We start from the raw sequence: 21,510 nt of genomic DNA on the forward strand, positions 1-21,510 counted from the left end.
GCATAATCTTAAATTTAAATTTTCCAGTGTGCCCGCACCCGACCAAAAACGAGCTCTAATTAATTCAGTATTTATTAATTACCAGATGTACCGTAGCATTGAAGTTGGCTGCGGTTCGTTGCACTAATTTATAACTACGCCCTCTATCGTTGACAAAAATTAGCAAAATTTTAAAACGCCGCGCTTCTTCAATTCAGTTTTTAGCAGGGAATATCACCGGAACCGGAACCAGAACCGTTAACCGAAATTAACCGTTTCATTTTGAGAACCAAACCGGAACCGGAACCCAAATACATTTTTTTATAAGAACCGAAACGCTTGTACCGGTACGCTTTCGGTACACTTTTCTATAAATTATTTGCTGTTTTCAGTATGTATATAATTTTGCTAATTTTGCTTTCTATTAAAAAAACTTAAGGTCGAAGTTGGGTCTATCTCGATAAAATACGAACATATTGTACGTATGTACATATGTAAAAATCTGCTAACACGCGTATAATTTTGTTTTATACAATATAATTATTTTTGTGTTTTAATTTAATTGCTGTACCGGTACGTACCGGTACTGATACCGAAACCGAAAGGAAAAAATCGAAATAGAACCGTGTACCGAAATAGTTGTTTCGGTACGTACCGGAACCGAAACCGGAACCAATATTTGTTTCCCTTTGATTCCCTGGTATATAGTTTTAATTTTTTTTTGAATTTGGCAAAAAATTTCCTAAATTTACATAAAATTAAGGTAAAATTATGTAAGCTGCTATAATTAGATAAAAAAAATTTGACAAAAATTTTCGAATTGATACATTTTAGAAATTGAACGGAATGGGAATGGGGTTAAGTCCGCGAACCAAGCCCGTCAGCACTGATCAATATGTATACCCTGCTAACATAGAATGCTTAAAGAGAGTGTAATATGTTGCCTTTGACAAAAAATAGTTTATATATTCAGCAAAAATAAACAGACAAATAAAAACACAGTTGTAATTATGAAACAATTTTGTTATAATTCATTAAATATTAAGTATAAATACGCAGTTAACTATCAAGTATTATATACACAATTATAATAAGATATTCAGTCACTATAATGCTTCCTATATACACAAAGAAATACATATAAATACATAAATATAAATAAAAAAATATTTTTGTATTTATAAACAATAATTTGAAATCACTTACGCACTTCAATAAATATGCATTAAAATTTTAAAATATACAACAGTCGTGATGGTATTTACTTCAAAAATTGGTTTTTGTGGCTTTTAGGATTGGGATTGCCTACTTAAAGCTAAATGTTTTCGTTACAAATAGATTTCAAAGAAAATTTCTCTCGTTCGTTCGTGGTTAAATAAATAGTATTGATCAGCATTAATCATAATTAACATTGAAATACAATAATTATTAGGCATATATTAATATTATTATTTAAATATACATAACTACAGAATATATATTACAATTAGCGGAGGCCAAATGAAATTGACGTCTACGTCGGCACATGGAACTAAAATACATATTGTATAGGGTGTCTGTCTGTCAAAACTCCTTGCTATTCGTGACGCCAGCTCTGAGGCAAAACGTAATCCTTCACCTTGTACAGGGCCTTGGCATACCAATGTATACCGTTCTGTGGCTGCACCGTATTATCCTTTGGCGTTGCTTTGTCCTGTGCGGAGGAACGCAGCTGATTCTTGCCGGGCATCCAGCATTGCAGGGTATACCAGAGTCGCATAGGCGCTAGGCCCCAGTGCGCCAGGGATTGGCTGCTGATCACGGCGTAGCAGGAGGCGGCCACGGAGTTCACCACAATGGTGCCTTCCCGTGTCAGGGGCGCCACAACGCCGCGACTGCGCACACTGCTCACCCGGAGCACACGCTGGGGACGCAGTTCACCTTCATGCATCACGAGCACTTGGTTCAGCTCCTCCACGCGATCCGCAAAGACATAGTCGAGCTTCTGCTGCTCCGGCTGCCACACTGTGATCAAATGTGCAGGCGTCACCGTCAACACGGCTCCTCCGTCCGTGTGCAGCTGCACAAAGGTTTCCATCTGCTCCAGATTGCGATCCATGAAGAGTATCACCTCACTGTAGACAGCCTGGCCATTGGCATTCATGCTCAGCACACGATCACCAATGGCAATTTCACCCAGCGGCTTCTTTACGCCGTTCTCCAGCAGCGCAGTGCTCTCCGGCGTAAAGCAACCGTGCACATGCGAAATCGAAGGCGAGGAATCTGCAATGGCACAAAGAGAGAAAGAGTAGGCATTAGTTGCTGTCAGTTAATCGAACTTCGATTTCGAATAAATAAATTGTTGATGTATCGATTTTTCGTTCAAATTTTTAAATATTCAAATACAAAGTACAACAAGACCTTTCTGATAAAGTGTTTCATTGGTGTTTTCAAAGCCTCTAATTATTTTTATTCACTTCTAAAGATTTAATAAAATTAAATGAAGTTTCACTCTCAAAAACAATAAATCGAGCTAAAAGCGTAGAGAATTGCTTATGCAAAAGTCGATGCATTGTTGTTTAGATCTTTTTGACATGTTGAAGTCTTTAACAAGAATTGTACACATATATGCATATACCAGTAGAAAAAAAGAGGAGGAAATGCGGTTCAGGTAATGGCATTAGTGCGTCTAATCTAATTTGGCGTTAATAATGCCGGCCCAGGCAAACGTCCAATTGCCAAACCCCGTGCAAGTCAAAAAGGTTTTCACAGTTAGGCGAACCCATACCGTAAACCACACGCTCCTGCGACTGGCCAAAACAATGGCAACTGCCTTTTTGCGGCTTTCAGGCTCTCAAACAAAAACCGCCGCCAAAAACTGCACGAAAATGCGATCTGCCAACTGATAGTCGAGGCATATCAATAACAAGGGCAAATCCGAGCTTGTTTTTGTTGTCGAGTCTTAACAAAATTGTGATCTTGTTTTTGCTGCAAGATTAGACCCTGGGATCAACTGGGATCTCGAGCTCGAGCCAAAGCAGCTTAGCTGCCGGTTCAGTCAAAAAGTGCCAAAGGATGTACACACGATCCTTTTTCGACAGGTAGCTAGTTGGCTGTGCAACCTGTGCAACAAAATAAATGCAATTACAAAACATGTTGCAACCCACAACAACAAGAACAACAACAGCAACAACATTAATCATCATTAATAGTTATTGGGTTACCAGGCAGCAGCTAGAGAAACGGGGGACGGAGGAAGGGAGAAGGGCCACCCAGGGGCCTAAAGCGTTGCAGCCATTTTGTTTTCAGATTCTAACTTGGCCAGAACTTTCTTTTCAGCATACTTTTATACATATTTCACACCCGAAGCGCCGCCCGATCTTTCAGGTTGCTTGTAAAATTCAAATTAAAAATTCCAGACCAAAAAAAAAAAAAAAAAAGGAAGGCGACCACTAACCGTGCGCTTTATTATAATGAGTGGCCATAAAAGTGGCATTGTTGTGCTGCGTCTGCGGTTGCCGCAACCAAAAAATTCCAATGAAAATGCACCTAACATTTCCATTGATACAACGCAAGACAGACAGAAAGAGAGAGAGAGAGAGAGAGCGAGCGATTGAAAGAGAGTGAGCATGAGTTCGACATGAGTGTAGAAACAATAAAAATCGGATTAAATGGAAGACAAGACGCGCGTTCTATAAAGCGGGCCATAATCGATGCTCAGACGGGAGCAGCCGCCACAAAACGGTAACCATAGACAAAACCAGACCAAAAAGGAAGTGACGTTGCCTCGTAACAAGGCTAAGAAGCAAAGTAGAAGCAGAAACAAAATACGTACAACAGAAAACCAGCCACAACTTTTTGGTGTGAAACCAACAACACAAAATGGGAGAAAAAAGAAGAAAATAATGAAAAGACGAGGCAGGAAAAAAAAATTAATGTGTGTACGCATAAGACAGACAGAGCTAGAGAGGGAGAGCGAGAAAGAGATAGAGAGCGATCGTGCAACGTTGTCGGCGGTGAGTGGAAAGTGAAGAACTTGAAGGGTCATAAATTAATAAACCATTAAAGTGGTTAAAATTATCGTTATTTTATCTTTGTTGTGGAAGACTAAACTGATAAATTATTACAAAACAGAGGACAGCCGCACACACACACACACACACACAGCGAGAGAGCCAAAAAGAGAGCGGGAAAGAGAGGGGGAGAGAGAGAGAAGGAAGGAGAAGGAGAGACATGCTATGACTAGGCTGTGGTGACTGATCGCTTGGGACAGCATTAACATGAACATGCACACGGCACAACAACAACCATAACAACAACACGCTTTGGGGCTTTAATGCGCGCGCGCGCGACACCACAACAACAACAACAAAAACAATGACAACAACAACAACAACAACAACAAAAAAAGAGTGAAAAAAATTAGTGTCGACAAAAAGGTTTACAGCCATTACTCTTCGTTGCTGCTGCTGCCGCTGCCTGTTGCTGCTGCTGCTGCTGCTGTTTAGGCCGCAAAACAAAAGACTTAGGCAACGAACTGGCCGCTGTGCCAAAACTGTCATAAGCGTGTGGTTTATGATCGCCGGCCTATCAAGCCAATCAATCGCCTGGTTATTTATTAATAGCTGCGCAACTAGACGCAACACATGCTGCTGCTGTTGTTGTTGTTGTTGTCGCTGCCATTTGACACTGGACCACACACAAAACTCATGCAACTGCTGCGCTTGCCACTTGTTAGGCATTTGTCGTGTTAGTCGGCTTATTGTCTCTCTGACCTTTTGATAGTTACAGGACCTTTTTTTCTTTTTTGGTGTTGTGTTTTGCTGTGTCCTTTTTATGGCGTCGGCTTCTTTCATGTGCAATTAGAATCAATGAGTCGGACAGCAAGGACACTCACTACTCGCTACTCGCCACTTGGGCCCCTTTGATCTTGTTTTGTGGGCCGCAAAAGAGTCAAAATATTGTGATGCCGACCTCGTGTGTGGCTATCCTGTCTCAGATATTCCCCTGCTGCCTCACTCCTTATCTCGTTGTCTCTTTCTTCTGTTGTTTGTGTGGGAAATTCTATAGTCATGTTGTAATTTTGTAGGCAAGTTGCGGAAAATGTCAACGTAAATCACTTGAAGCATTGCAAAAATGTTGCACTATCTATCTCTCTCACTCTCTCTCTCACACTCTCTCACTCGCACTGTATTTTGTCTTGGTAACAGCGAGAAAACTTAATTGTTTTGGCCTTTTTGGTTGGCTAACTTTGGCTGCATTGCAAGCGCATTTTCTCCGACTCTTCTGGCAGTTTCGTTATGTTTGGGGGAAAACTGGTTGCCTGCCATAATGGCAGCAACATACACACACACACACTTACACTTACAAACACACACACACACATATATATAAAGAACTGCTGCTAACTTGTTGGCCGTTTCAGTTTTTCAATTAGGCCCGCGCTCAGGTTTTAACTCGGCATTTAATTCATCTTGGAGCAGGCCTGAGAAACGCTTTGGGTGTCGTATCATCAATTCGTTTAATTTGACAGGCGCAAACCTAAACATGTCAAAACAACAACCACTACAACAACAACAACAACCACAACAACAACGACAACATGCGGTTAGTCGTTGCTTGTGGACCCGTCTCGATGTTCAGGCTTCACTTTAGAGGAGATCTCTGACTTCGGACTCGAACGCAGACTTGGACTCTGGGTTTCGGTCCGGTTTCGACAATGTTGCCGTCGCTGCTTCCCATTTTTTTTTCTTCTCCTCCTCTTTTTGTTTTCTGTTACCATACACACGCATACATACAAACAGACACACTCATGTGCTGGTAACGAGCTGTGTAGACTTGCAGCTTGGCTAATTTGACTGGACTGCAAAATTTGCCAACGCCTGTCAGCTTAGCGGCCCCGTTGTAAGTTGGGGAAACATGTGAAATTACGCTTGTTAGTGTCACTTCTGGCTAACTGGGCCCCCAGCCCATTCCCCTCCAATTTGCCATTTAACATGCCATATGCTTACCTGATTTGACGGAGCAGTAGATATGCCGGCGACTAACGTAGGACACCCAATCGAATCCAGCCTCGACAGCCAGACGAGCCAATATGCCATATTTCGACTGATCGCGATCCGAGGTGGCAATGGTCACAGCGCGTCCCTCGTAATGCAGCGACTCCTGGCCATGCTGATGATCCTCGTCCCAGCTTTCGGTAACCAGCAGACGTACTCCAGGCCACTCGTTCATCACGGAGTAGGCCAACATGTTTAGTTTCTCCTTACAGCGCTGCAAGCGGAAGAAAGCAAATTATAATTAATTTAATATTATTTTTATATTAAGAAAAATAACATTTTTTGGCATATAACAAATAAAAATTTATTTTAAATATAAACAACTATATCTAATAAATTTGCTGGCTGCTCCAATTAATTAAGTACTTCAATTGCAACTTTAATTTAAAATATTTATATAGTTAAATTTATTAATATATCAAACCAACAAATAAGTATATAAATTATATTGTTATTTGCTTAAAATTTTTTTTTGTAGACAACAATTTTTACATATATCAAATTAAGATGAATAAAAATTACTTTAAATAATAATAAATTGAAAATAGAAAAATCAAAAAATATAAGCAGAAAATAGTATTAAACAATTATCTTTATTGGAAAACAATTCGTTATCTTGCATAATTTAAATATGGAAAAAAATATTTTTTAAATTTACTGTTGTAAATAGTTTTTAATATTTTAAAAATTTTAATTTTTAATTATTTAGAACAGATCATTGATTTGGAAGAGTAGGATTTTTCGCCAACTCCTCATTTGTTAATAAAACATTTAATTAAAGTGATTGTTGTTTTCGTTGTTAACTCGAGTGCTGTAAATAAAACGGCAGCCCAAAAAAAAAAACGCCATATTTAACACAAACACAAACTCACGCACAATGAACGCAGCGCAGCAGCTAGAGGCAGACTAAAAGAGCGTGAGAGCGATGGAGAGCGTGCGAGAAAGGGAGAGAGACAACAGCTATGTGTGTGTGTGATGTGGAGAGGCGTGGTATTTAGGCATTCATTTCATGGGCTGCCCAAAAGGGCAAGGCGTTCATTTTATTTTATTTTCTTTTATTTTATTTTGTGTACTTTTAAGCAAACGAATGACTGAAGCAACGAACTTGGCAACTTGTTGCCCGTTTGTTCTGTTGGCGTTTTGTCTGGCCGCATCCTTTGAACCTGCTATTGCCGCGAAGTCGACTCAAACCTCAACAAATACATGAGTCTGACTATTTTTCAATGTTTGCCTTTTCCTTTCTGTTTAGGCAAAAGCGAAGGCAAAGGCTTAGTTTTTGTTAAACGTTATTTGTCCATGTGCAGTTCAAACACTGACCCACAACACTGATTTGACCCTCTGCGCATATGCATACAGCTCGCATACACACACACACACTAACACACACACACACACTCACACATATACATATATATATTCTTTTATAAGTAAATATTAAAGATTAGACCTTTGTCTGACCTTTTTTTCTTGCCTCTTTTTTTTTTGCCTCCTTCGTCTGCACTTGTCTTGTTTGCCAATGCGGTGAATGCTGAATCAGTAAATATATATAGACATAATATATATACGCTTTATTTTTAAATTTTAATGTTGTTGTCGGCGCGTTTTTTTGAGCTCGTTTCGTTTATTTTTCCTGCTTTGAATGCTTGCATACAAAAAACAACAAGACAAGAGCAAGAAAAGGATTCAACGCGCAGTGCAAATATTGAAATTTCATAAAACAACAAACCCAAAAATCTTGTCATTGTATGTGTGTGTGCGTGTGTGTGTGTGTGTGGTTGTGACGCTCAATCGCCAGCCACAAAATCAATTATCAACGCAATCGGTCGCTGTTTTGAGATTGTTTCTGTCTTTGTTTCTGTTTCTGGCTATTTCTGTGCCACAGGAGGCAACACACACACACATACACACACATCCTGTGTACCTTTTTGTTATGTGTGCTTGTGTGCAAACATTTGGCACGCAGTTCTAGCTGGCGTAAAATCAATTTGAAAGATCCTTTTTAACAAACCACAAAATCAGCTTGCCCCAGAGCTGTGTCTCAGTTTTTGGGACTTTGTTTTGATTTTGGGTGCGCCGCATTGTTTTGTATTGTTGTTGCCAATTGTTTTTGTTGCTGTTGTTGTTGTTGTCATTTGTTTGGCAAGCAAATCGCTATTTAATTTGTCACACCACAGTTTCTCGGCCTGTCTGCTGTGGCGAATTGACTAGCGATTGCAGCACCAAAACTAAAACTTAAGTCAAGTCAATTCAAGAAAAAACGCATTCCAGGAAGAGTTCAATGATATTTGCATAGACGTAGCTAGTAGTATAGTATGTTTGTGTGGCATATGCGAGCTGATATATACAAGATTTGCTTTATTAAAAGGCTTAACAAGTCGAGTATTCAACTCGTTGCTAATGAGCAGAAAAGCGTAACGCTAAACAGCAACAAGGAGAGGCAACTCTTTGTTTTAAGCATGGCATCAACAGCAACAACGATGTTTACCCAACATGCTAATGCATTGAGCTCTTCTTGCTCGATCGAGATGCACAAACAAGGCCCCAGTCGCATTCCCAAGTGCCAAGTGCCAAGAGGAAAATGCCGACGGGTGCGTAAGGTAAACATTTAAAAGCAGCGACGGCGTCGGCGTCGGCGGCCCAAAAAGATGGCTAAATAATGTGTTTGTATTGTAAGTGGCATGGCCGTTAGACAACACACCAACAATTCCAATAACAACTCCAGCAACATCAACAACAACAAGTGTAAATAACCAATGCTAGATACATGTCTTGGCATCGAAATGCAATGTCTTGATAGCAGCAATGTTTGTAGTTAGCCTGGCCAAATCCAAAATCCCATGAAAAGCTGCTGCATTAATTAGACATTAAACAAGGTGTGAACTTTGGCAGCTACAACAAAACGGCCACGCCCCAAACGTCAGCGATATTGTTTACACATTTGAATTTTCCTTCTCTCATTCTATAGTTTTTATTTTTATTTCTCCACAAGTGTGGAGAGAGACTGAGAGAGGCCAGGGGGAGTAGTGTCTTAGCTTTCAACTAGGGCTGTCGAAAATTTAATATATCGCTTTGAAATATCGATATAATTGATGAGATATTTTATAAAATTCCGACATGGACGCCTTATGCGAATTCCAAAATAGCAAAGAATCAGAAGAACCACTTTTTATTTCATTGTAATTAGATTTAATTAAATTTTGATTCATTTTGCTCGACTTTATAACTTTTCAGATAACAGATAACAAAATGACCAACGCACAACTATCATAAAATATCCCAGAAAAATATCACATATTGGATATTTGAGCAAAAAAAATCACGACATAAATATATCAGTTTTTGTAAAAAATATCGATATGTTGATATTTTGATATATTATCAACAATCCTACTTTCAACAGTCAAGAGCGTAACCCTTATAATTTTGTAGGCTCCACTGATGCGTTTTTAATTGCCGCAGTTGGCTGCAGTTTTTCTTATTGATTTAAATCGTCTGCCAGCTGCCAATTTGGAGGCGCTTAATGGCCGCCATTTAGGCGTCGCGAGAAGCGCCAATGCCAAATGCCATTATTAGGCACTCATCATCATTAGGCCAAGAATAAAAGACGGCTTGCAGTGCTTTGTTTGTTTTACCAGTTGTTTTCAGTTGTTCAGTTGTCCAGTTGGCCAGTTGCAAGTTGCAGTTGTTGTCGTTTCGGATTACAATGACAAAACGATTAGGAAACGACACAATTTAACGACATAATTCAAGAGCGCATCAAGTTACCTGCCAAGCAAATCACAGCCAGAGAGAGCCAAAGCGTGACAGCGAGAGAGAGAGAGAGAGAGGGGGAGAGACAGAGTCACCCCTTTATTTTTTTTAAGTTTTTGTTGCTGGCAAGGCAAAACACGTGCGTTGTAAGCAGATATGCCATATCCTGATTGCGATCGCCGAAGGAAGCGAAAACTTACAAATGAGGAAGCACCCCAGCTACAGGATATGCTGAAAGGGGTGAAAGGTACGACACCCACCTCGTACTTGCCACATACATATATGTGTCAACAGCCCAGCCCGAAAATGTAAAAATAAAAGCCGAACAAGAAGAAGATGAGGGGCACTTGAGCGTGCGCCTTAGCTGTGCCACTTAGGGGCAACTTACTCGAGTAAGTTTTTGCTTTTGTCAAATCAATCAGCGCCCCTAAAGGTTGCTCTCTATCTGTGTGTGGTCCGCCACTTGAGAGCAGATTTCCTCACTTTTAATTGGCAAAGACAGAGAGAGGAAGAGTGAGAGAGAGAGGGAGAGTGAGAGCTGCAGTTTGCTTCTGATTGATTCAAGTACGTTAAAGATCATGATCAAGATCATTGCCAGACTAAATGACGACATTTATGTTACTTTACGCTAAAAGCATCAGTTCTTTGTTTATTTGTGTTGCAAATCTATTCACAGTTCTCGTCACCGCCTTTTTGTGTACTCGTTGATTTTTCCATTAGAAAATGGAATTTTTTTTGTTTATCAGCTCCTCGATTGTTGATTGTTTATGCTATAGCAGCGCAATTATTCTCTCTCGTGTTTTTTTTTATTCATTCTCTTTGCTTTTAATTAAGCGCATGACAAACTCAATCAGAATTCGGAATTGAGTATCGAGAATGAGACTTGCTACCGTCATTTATTTATCATTGTCTGTTTACGCTACGTATACGCAATATTGTGCAGTAGGCATTGCAAATGCGCTGAGAAATCTGTTTCTCCTGTTATTGTTATTGTTTCAGTATAAATTGATACTCATTAAAATACAGACTGTCAGCTGTGTTTCTCTCTCTTTCTTGCGCTCTTCTGATTGCCCTTTTTTGGTGACTTGGCTTATTGGATTAATGCCAGCGCTTCTGTTGCCTGTCTGTTGCCTTTCTCATTGACTGCTGTTGCTGTTGTTGTTCTTATTGTTGCTGTCTGCTTAAGATTGCATCTTGTCGTGCCTCCAAAAATTTGGTTGCCTTGTCCCCAGGCAGCAACAACAACAGCTTGATCCATTTGGGCCTGTTTGTCATAGCCAGCTTATGGCTTTTTATTATTAATTATGTTTGTTTTTATTACCTTTTTTTGTTAAATAATTATTATAGATGTCTTTGCTTGCCCACTGTCACAGTTTTAGCTTTTTCTATTGTTATTAATTTTATTTTGCTATATTTTTTTCGTAGTCAATCAACGCCCATTTTCACGCTTAAATAGTCACTCAGTCAGCTTACTTAAAGCGTGTTCATTTGGTCAGTCAGTTAGTCAGTCAGTCAGTCAATCAGTCAGTCAGTCAGTCAGTCAGTTAGTCAGTAAGTCAGTTAGTCAGTCAATCACTTAGTCAGTCTGTCTCATAGCCTAACGTCTCATAAATCTGTTGGCAAATAAATGTCCATAAAAAGGCGTCATTTTATTGTTATTAATTAAATGCTATTAATTTGCAGAAATCGTAAATTAAATCCAACTATTGCCGTCTCGCTTGCACGCTTAATGCCCCACACACACACACACGAACAAAAAGTCATTTGGCGAGGTTCCGAGTCTTAAATGATAAGCGCCATAATCCCTGATGTGTGATTAACTTTGATGATGAGTTATGAGCCGCACATTGGCACTGATGTGATGTGCGATCCCCAGCGCGATCCTACCCCAAGACACGGCAGCCAGACCAGATGACTTGCAGGAATCTGGCCGAGAATCGCAGCATGTGAAATGTGAGTCAGTCTTCAGTCTTCAGTCTCCAAGTCAGTAATGTGATAGTAGCAAACGCGACGAGACAAGACGCGACGCGATGTGAAACGATCCCAATCCGCGATCCGCAATCCCCGATCGAGATCGCGATCGCGATCCCAAGCGTGCAGTTCATAAAACTTTTATGCAAATAAAGCCAAAGTCAAAGCCAAATCTAAAGGCGAGGGCGATGGCAAGGGGAGATGCGGAGGGGTACGGCATTTTGGGTCCACAAATCCTTGAGGTTTGCGCTTGAGTGCGCTCGTAAAAGTATCAAATTGATTAATAATAATAATATAAAAGCTCAAAAGCCAAACAAACAAACTATAAAAATTGAAATGCCAGAAAGGGTATGCTTGACTCTGTGTGTGTATTGGTGTACTGGACTGTATGTGTATTGTTATTGTTGTTGTTGTTCTTAGTGGAGGTTCGGCAACGATTTGTCCACTTTGCTTTGACTGATGTTTGTTTGATATGTTTGATTACTTTGTGGCCTCAAAATATTCCCACGAAGTTGTGCCAAATATTGTTTCAAGTTTTTTTTTTGCTTATCGCAGCATTTGACGTGATTTGATTTGAGCTGAAAACTAAAACTCCAAAAAAGAAGTTAAAAAAAAAATGAAACTGAAACTGAAACTCTGACATCATTCAAGACAGACTCTTGTCTCAGCCTTTGTCTTTGTCTGTGTCATAATAGGATCAATTTTTGAGTCATAATTGAATGTATGTGTTCTATTAGAATGCCTTCAGCTGTGGGTTATCTTTGATTTGATGTTGGATGCAGGCTGTATCTGGTTATAGTTTGCTTGTGGTTCTGACTCTGATTCTGATGCATGCATGTCAATAATCATATCAGATTACCATTGGCTTTGCCCCATTGTTGCTACAATTTATGAAATTTTAGAACTTATGCTGCGGCTTTTTGACGCATTCTTTTGTCTGCGGTTACCACTGTTGCTGCCTCTCCCACTCTCCCTCTCTCCCTCTCTCTCCACCGCTCACTCGTCCTCTGTCTTTGACTTATTGTTGCTGTGCGCAACTTTGTCTAATCTTGTGGCACGTTAAGCTATAGACAACTTCGAGGTGTAGGGGCTAGGACTGATAATAAAAGGGAGCTAAAGGGGGGGTAATTACATTTACCTCATCTGCGGGCACAGGTGAGCGAGTGTAATAACAAACAATGACTGTCATAAGCTATACAATTTTATGATGCATCTGTTTCTATTGCCATTTCTGTTGTCTGTTGCATTTTTAGCACTTTACGCCAATATTCATTAATTTGTTTATGGAAATGTACACAAAGTGAAAACGTTGAATTTTGCCTTTTGGCGCTTTAATAGCCCAAAACGAATTGTTCACCAACTGAAATTTACGCACAGCAGCGTCAAAAATCAACATAAAATTGCATTTAGATGCGCTGCTGTTGCAGGGGCAACAACTGTGTCACTGTGCCACAGTGGCAATAACAATAACAACAACTGCGAGTCAATGCCAGAGAGAGACACACACAACGGTAGCTCGAGCAAACAGTTGTAAATATTTTTGTGACAATAACAACAGCCTTTTTATGTGCGACGTGTCCTTGGTCGCAGTCCATTAGCCTTGAAGCTTCACTGTCCTTGACTGTGTCCCTCACAAATATATGTACCTGTATGTGTGTGTGCGTGTAAATGTGTGTGTGTTAACTGTTTGCCAGTTCTTGCAACACTTCAATTGCATTACAAATTCAAGGTCTGCATTTAAATTAATTTTCGTTTGCCCCTCGAGGCGCGTGTCAGTTGCAATAACTCTCAAGTCGTCTAGCAACTGTTTTGTCAGTTGTATATTATATTGTATTAGTTGACTCTATAAAAATCGGTGTCTTATGATTGTGATCTGCAAATTCACCTGATTGTTGATAGCACTTTTGCTTAATTATGATTTAAAAAAGCACAGCTAAGAATAACACGGAATTCACATTTCTCGGAAAGAACTCATAAAACCAATGTATGCACAACATGGCTATAATCTATATAGTTAATCATAAATTATTAGCCAAGTGGCCAGCTTGGTCGTATAACTCGATAATTGGCCTTAAATAAATGCAAGTCAGCGCAGCCGCCTTATCGATACTTTAATCCGTCAAAACACATTCGAAATTTGTGCTTGTAACTGAAGTGGAATTTACAAATATCGTTTTATTGGTGCCAGCCTAAAGGGTTATAGTCAAGATATGTATATATTAACTAATTAGCACGACTGTCGCCTTAATTAGCCACTTGTTTAGTTATTTCACACTTGAAACACCCCTCAGTTCCTACCACCCTTTTAAGTCCTAACTGATCTTCCCCCCTTGGCATTTGATATTCTGCCACTTTCGCTGCGAATGCGACGAATGCGAGTTGATAAGATAAATTGGCTCTGGCTTAACACACATTTGTGTCATGTTTGCAAATATATATCATATATTATACATGTGTTTAGCTACTTGGAAACTCGCCGTATCGCCATAAATGCGATAAGCGGCAAAATGCTCGCGTGCCACAGTCAGACATGGGGCAAGGGCTAAAAGGGGAATTGAGAGGGGCTTGCGAATGGATGGGGCGAGTCATGTAAACATGCCGAGCATTTGATATTTAGTTACTATTTGTTATTTCAAATAGCAAAATCGAAGAATGCTACTCAAGAGGTTGTTGATCGCTGGAACGAGGCAGCTTTAGGGCTTAATGTTTATCTAAAATAATGTATCTATAAGGCAGCTTGAAAAGTCCAACTTGGCAGTTTGTTAACAGTTAGCAGTGAAGTCGTGTTAAGCTTTCTGTTTTGCACACACAACATTGCAATCGCTGATAAGCCGCATAATGAGCACATAATAATAATGATAATAATAATACCGTTCAGTTTATGGCCAAAATCGAGTATTGTGTGTGTGCAACAAGCACAACGAGGCACTTACTCACGTACCGCTTTATCAATGTGGGAATGGGCAGTAATCGCGGCACACGATACTGATAATTGTTAGATAGTGGCAGGAGATAGCCTGCCCTGACCACAATACCGATTAACACGAATAATTTGGCAATCAAAGTCGTAAAATGAAATGGCAAAAATTAAAAAAAAAAAAAAACCACTTTAGCTATTTATAAATGTTACTTACCTTGGACATTAGACGATCGGCGCCGGTGCCTTCCTCGTCTCTAAATAGTATATCCCTATTGTAGTTTGGCACTAGATCCTTAAACTTGGGCGAATCCCGCTGAATGACACCCTCGAGTGGGCCCGAGGCGCCGTTCTGGTATTCGGATAGATTTGGCACTGTCTGCTTCAGCACCAGCGGATACAGATTGCGCTCCCGGCGACGTCCCAGTCCTCGTCCCGGTCCGCAGCTATGCGCATGCCTAAAGTTCAAGGCAAGCAGCAGCAGCAACAGCAGCGCCATAAAGCAGCTGCCACGCGGCGTATGCGCAATATGCCTTAGCTTTCGACAGGACACGGCATCTGTTGCAGTTGAAGCTGTTGCTGATTTGTTACTGCCTGTGTCCACTGTGTCCACTGTGACTTGATGGCGTTTGGCATCCAGTGACAAGCAGGTGGCACTGGCGCAGGACCAAAGTGCTTGGTTATCCATGCTGTGTGTGTTTTGATTTATTAAATGCTTCTTTTGGTTATTTAGCACTTCACTTTTTGCTTTCAATTATTTTAAGGACAGCTCACAGCAGTCGCAGTTGCCCAACTGAATGATTGATCGACTGTGGCTGAAGCATTTAACGGTTTAGTTAAGTTAGTTTACTATGCACCGACAATAAACAAATCACTTTTTATCACCGAACTATGTTTTATTTGTCGCTCAATAAATTCTCTTGAATTTCTAATTCAATTTCAATAGCGGCGTTTTTATTTTTCTATTTCTATTTCTTTTTTTTTTTGTCAAATTGATTAACGCTTGTTCTCTTCATGCAGCTCGGACAACGACAACCGTTGCGCTCGCACTGTGATTGACAAATGACATATCCGAGCGCACGAAGCGAGCGGCCGAGCGAGCAACGACGCGACGCGAAGCGACGAGTTAACAAGTACCGAGGGTGCTTTTGCAGAACCCTAGGCACTCGCAGTCGCTGTCGCAGTCGACGTCGCTGTCGCTGTTGCTGTAGCTGTTCATTCATTCAAGTATACACTCACTCACACACTCACATACTCACATATCTCGCGTTCATTTGCCGTTTCGTTGTGTGTGTGTGCCGCTCATTGGATCTGAGCTGGATGATCGTTTTGGTGTTCATTTTTATGCTGCCTACAAGCAGAGCAGTGTGAGCGAGACAACTAGCTTAGCGCATGCGCCTCTCTCCACTGCAGACACCTACAGTGAGAGAGCGAGAGATCTTATGTACTTATGCTGTTTGTGCTGTTTGGGCAACAGATGTTGGAAGACGGTTCATTATGGCCATGGCTATATCTGTGTTGCCAATTGGCTGCGCTTGTGTATGTGAATCTATGTGTGTGTGTGGGTTCGGGTTGCTGCAATTTCTCTTAACACTTGCACTATTGACTCGAAATCGACTCTTGTGGCTTGTTAACTGCTGCCTCTGCCTTTGCCTCTTCCTCTGCCGCTTCCTCTGCTCAGCCTTCTGCGTCTGCTTCTGTGGCTGCTTTGCTTTGCTTTATTATTTTTTTTTTTTGCGTATTGTTCACCTTTTGCCTTTCTTCATTTTTGGCTTCGCTTTATTGCTTGTAAATTAATAATGTTCCGGTTTTTTGTGTATTGTGCGCTTCAGTTTTACTCGCCTTTGCCTCCGTACTCTGATTCTTCACACATATACCCACACATACATATTAGTTTATATATAAAATATATATGCATGTATAAAGCTGCTCACTTTGTCATTACACCATTTTGCTGCTTGCCCCTCTCTCTCTCTCTCTCTGCCTCTGCTTGCACCCTTTAGCTTAATTTAAACGAACAGCAACTTCCGTTGGAGCAGCAGCTAAAGGTGGCATGATATGCTAGTAGGGGCATCATATTAAAGACAATTTTAGATAAGACTCGATTGAATACAAAAATAAATAATTATTTTATTTTCTCAATTGTTTTTCAGCCTATAAATTTAGTTAATCAAAACGGTTTTTAACTTTTTAAAGTATCTAATTAATGATTTAATTTTTATATTACCACTCCTTTAAATTCAAGCTAAAATACTACAAAAATGTATGAAACTTATGTAACAATTGAGTCATAATTAAAATACAGGCAGTACTTTCAAGTAGTTCGATCTTTAGGGGTAACACCTTGAGACTTTGTTCATAACATTAAGTTTTAGTCAATATTTTTTGAAATTCTTAATTATATTTCGAGGTTAGTCAGCTATTGTTGAGCTGACGGAAGCTCAAACAAGTCGGTTGTGATCGATTCGTAGATTAGATACGTTGAGCCACAGGATGTTTGATATAATGGCGATTATTAGATTTCCTGTGCTCTAAATTTGCTTCATCATAATAGAGTATATACGAATATACGCAAAAGTGCCAAGTTCCGTTGGCGACAACACTGATATCAACCATAAACAATGTTCTACACGATAAAAGTAATCGCCAGATAACGCACAAGGTAAATACAAAAAATATTCGCAAAGACGCAAAAAGTCGTTTACGGATCAATTGCACTCAAAAGATTCGCCAGGCAATTGGCAATTTTTTTGCACGTTTAGATTGTGACTAAGTTGGCCCAAAACAATGTGCTAACAATGTATATCAAATTTAGCACATTTACTATATGTATCTGTATTTTTAGCAGTTGCTGCTGCTATTCTACTAGTTGTTTGCTTATCCAGAATTTTCTCGCTCGACTGAAGTTTTGAATCGCCGACTCACCGTGTGCTTACATTTTGTCTGTCTGTCTGTCTGTCTGTCGGTCTGTCGGTCGGTCTCTGTGTCTGCTTGCACCCCCGAAGCTTGTTGACAGTGTTGACACTGGCACTTATAAAGCTGCGAACACGCTTGCAGTGTTTGCCCAAGAAATTGGCACTTTTGGCTATGCGATCAGCGCACGATTTTAACTGAATTTCAATCAAATGCAAAATCTACTTAATATGCAGTCTAGTGTTTGGCGCTAAAAGCTTGACATTTGCCAAGTTTGGAGAATTAAAAACCCAGCGCAAAGTGCACCTGCAATAACATTTGTGGCAGTGGCAGCAACATCAGCAGTTACAGCTACATTGTAACGGTTTCTAATCAGCCATCACAGCTGCTAAACAATACAATACTTTGTATATATATATATATGTGTGTGTGTGTGTGTGTATGGCAGGCGCGCATAATGCAAATGCAAAGCATAGCATAATTTCAATGAAAAAAAATAGCTGAAACGACTACAGTCAAGAAAACTCGACTGCAAAAGACCCTGTACCTCTTCTATAAAAAACGGAGCTTTTTGCTTAGTGGAGTTAGTGTTTTCTACTTCTTCATTTAGCCTGCAGCTGTGTACAAATGTTTCCTGAATAACTTTCGAGTTTATCATAATTAAATAAATTACTTATTTTTTTTAAGATTGGCAAGTGATTGGCAAAATTCGTAAGTAAACTTGATCTGCTTAGGATATACAGGAACTTAAATTGCTAATTTGCTGCCTCTAGCTCTTATGGCTTTAAGATTTCTAGCTGTTGATACGGAAGAAAAGACGAAAAGGTAAACAGACTATATCGAATATACATTTGTACTTATTGCCACGCCTGCTTCTGCCTCCTACGTATTTGCCAAACATTATAGACCCTTTGTACGTTTTAAGTACAGGGTTTCAAAAGAAAAAAGAATTCAATAGTTGGCGGCAGCGCGGCAAAGATATAAGCAAAAGCAAAACGCCATCAACAAGATACACGGAACCAAATTAAAGATGAAGAAGCTGAGCCAGCGGCTGTGGCAGAGAGGCAGCAACAGCAGCAGCAGCAGCAGAAGAGGCAGCGGCAGCGGCAAAGTCTGAGAGGCAGCAAAGAAGCTGAGCCAGCAGCCAACAGTTGCCTCTCTCTAAATATATATTTATATCTGTATCTTTGTATCTGTGAGATGTCTATGTGCCTGCCACATAAATTGTCTTGCATGTCTGTGTGTATGTGGCGGGCTCATTATGTGCGCTTGTGTGTCTGCGTGTGTGTGTGTGTGTGTGTGTGTGGGGCGGAGCTGCTTAAGGCGCTCATTTGTGAATGAACACGCCGTGAACCATCCCCAGTGCCCAGAGACGAACGAGGCAACGATCGCTCGATCGCTTGATCGCTGTGATGCCAAAAACTTAATGAGCATGAATAAATGGCAGCCATGCAGAGAAGCTGACTCTCAACTCTTCGAGCCAAGATCGAGACTGAAACCGAGACTGAGCGCAGTTAATAATCTTGATCACTGTAGAGATCGCGTTTTTGCGATCGTTCATTTTTACTTACCGACACAAATTTTGGCTCGTATTAAAATAACAAAAATGTACAAAGAGAGGGAGAGAGAGAGAGAGAAAAAGAAGCTGAGATAAAAAGCTTGTGATTAGTTTATAATTAGATTTGAGCATAGATTTATGTTAATATTAATGGCCAGCCCGTTTTAATGTAAGTTATAAACTGAAATTGACTTTTAATGTTGCCTGTAATACACTCTCAGACCAGGCGGCAAACATCCAAGCTCTTGCTGCAGCACAAGATGCTGCTTCTAAATTCCAATAGAAAACCGGAAATGCTTAGGCCAAACGTCGCCTCGTTGTGCATTGTTGCGATTGGAAAAAGAAAAGAGAAAAATAAAGGTTGGAACAGCGCCAGACCAAGACCAAAACCAAGAGCCAAAGACGCCAAGAGTCAAGGCATGGAACGCCATTTTCTGCTGAGGCTGCGACTTCAACGTCGACTTTGGCTGCTGCTTTTGCTGTTGATGCTCTGCGTTGTCTGCTTTTAATTTCTTTTAATGGAAGTTGTTAACATGGCTGCTGGCTGCCTCACTCCATCTCTCTGCCACAGCTCTGCACAGCTTCCCATAAGCATTCCCATGCCCATGCCCATGCCCATGTCCATGCCCATTCCCACCAACGCCATGGCATTCATTGGCTTACTCACAGCCTCACTGACTGGCCTGGCTACGGTTTTTTGATTTGTTCTTTTTCTTTTCAGCCTTTCGATCATAAAACTTCGATATGAAACTTGTATTTCTTTCGTTGCCCCTTCAAAGTGCGGGGCATAATGATTATGAGTAAGGACTTGCCTTAAAACGACGTATAAATAAAGTATATAGTTGCCACATTCCCACTAAAGATCTTTCGCCTTTTCCCATAATTGCAATTGATTTAAGTAGGATATCACTTATTAGCTATGATATTCATTATCCAAATTGTTTACAAGTCAACTAATACATATATTGTAGCTAATTCACATTCATTTACGTCATATTTTAGGTATTGTATATTTCTATCCTAGTTTAGTTTTATGTCCAGCTGTTTAGTTAAAATTATATAAAAATACTTTTTAGATGATAGAAAATAATTTAATTCGTTTGTTATAATTTTTCATTTACGATTCTTTGAAATAGAATTTACTACATTTATAATTTACTCATTAAGAAAAAAGAGTTATATTATGTTATCAACAAAAATTTAAATATTTATTATAAAATATAAAACTAATATTGATACATTTAAAAAAATATAAATTGTAATTTTTGTAACATCTAATATATATATTAATTTTACTACATCTATTATTTTAATGATACTCTATTAAAAATATTAATAAAATTATTTATTATAAAATATAGAACTAATATTCATACATTTAAAAAAAAATATAAATTGTAATATTTGTAACATCTAATATATATATTAATTTTACTACATCTATTATTTTAATGATACTCTATTAAAAATATTAATAAAATTATTTTAATTTAGATACATAAAATATTTTTAAAAAAAATAACCAGATTATTTTTAAAGCATTTAATTTCTAGTTTCTAGAAATTTACAAATTATAAAAGAAAGAACTTTTTAAATTAAATGAAAAGTAAGATAAGACCTAAAGCTACGAATAGAGCATCAGAATATCGTTATGAATAACTATTTGTTGGTACAGCTATTCGGTTGACGTTTATTTGGCGTCATTATGTTAAATCGTTTGGGGGCGCAAGTTTGTTGCCAAAGTCTTTTGTTTTGACTGCAGAAACTTTGTGTGAATTAAAGTTGTTGCTGTAGCGTTCAACCGCTGTCCCATAATTAACAGCTAATGGCTATAACGCGTACCGGTTTGTCGGCCAAAATGCCGTGAAGGTCGTCATCGCTATGACCATTATAATCGAATAGCTAATACATACTAAATAATATTTATTGTGTTAACGATCAATCTGATCACACGTGCGTTTAAACAAAAAATTCCCAAAGATATGATATGATGCTGCTTGGCGACATATACGAATTGTGCACAGGTTCAACAACAACAACAGCAACAACAGCCACAACAACAACAAGAGCAGCAATAACAAATACAGATTTCGTACGAGTTCCGAGAAGCATCCACTCGATCATGCTGCGACTGCTGTTGTGACTGTTGCCGCTGCCTGAGGCAGGGGCATGAAAGCCGCAGCGGCGTCATAGCGTGCGACAAATGCCAATAACGGTTTAAGGTCTCTAATGGATGTTGACATTTACGGCTACCAGCCGAATGATCAGATGAGCAGTGGGAGAGAGTACGAGAGTGAGAGAAACTGTTTAATTCACATAAATGTTAGTGAAATGCCATTGGGGAATTGTCTTAGGGCTAGAAATTAGGCAAATGGATGCGACCG

General features: G+C 39.5%; 1 protein-coding gene across 1 annotated transcript; it reads right to left on the reverse strand.

Annotated features, from left to right (window-relative positions):
• Positions 1-1,210: 1,210 nt before the first annotated feature.
• On the reverse strand, positions 1,211-15,784 carry LOC117791796 (protein hedgehog). The gene is made up of 3 exons (XM_034631679.1): positions 14,873-15,784; positions 5,970-6,231; positions 1,211-2,241 (listed from the first exon to the last, which is right to left on the reverse strand). Exons 1-3 carry the CDS (start codon positions 15,341-15,343, stop codon positions 1,556-1,558), a joined length of 1,419 nt encoding a protein of 472 aa, XP_034487570.1. The 5' UTR covers positions 15,344-15,784; the 3' UTR covers positions 1,211-1,555.
• Positions 15,785-21,510: the final 5,726 nt, after the last annotated feature.

The sequence above is a fragment of the Drosophila innubila genome (assembly GCF_004354385.1).
Source record: "Drosophila innubila isolate TH190305 chromosome 3R unlocalized genomic scaffold, UK_Dinn_1.0 2_E_3R, whole genome shotgun sequence".
Lineage (NCBI taxonomy): Eukaryota > Metazoa > Arthropoda > Insecta > Diptera > Drosophilidae > Drosophila > Drosophila innubila.

What these genes read in the sequence shown, in the direction of transcription:
- LOC117791796 (XM_034631679.1), bottom strand. Translation starts at nt 15,343, where the DNA reads ATGGATAACCAAGCACTTTGGTCCTGCGCCAGTGCCACCTGCTTGTCA. An exon ending in CCGATCGTCTAATGTCCAAG is followed by an intron (nt 6,232 to 14,872) that starts GTAAGTAACATT and finishes TTCCGCTTGCAG; the next exon opens with CGCTGTAAGGAGAAACTAAA. An exon ending in CTACTGCTCCGTCAAATCAG is followed by an intron (nt 2,242 to 5,969) that starts GTAAGCATATGG and finishes GTGCCATTGCAG; the next exon opens with ATTCCTCGCCTTCGATTTCG.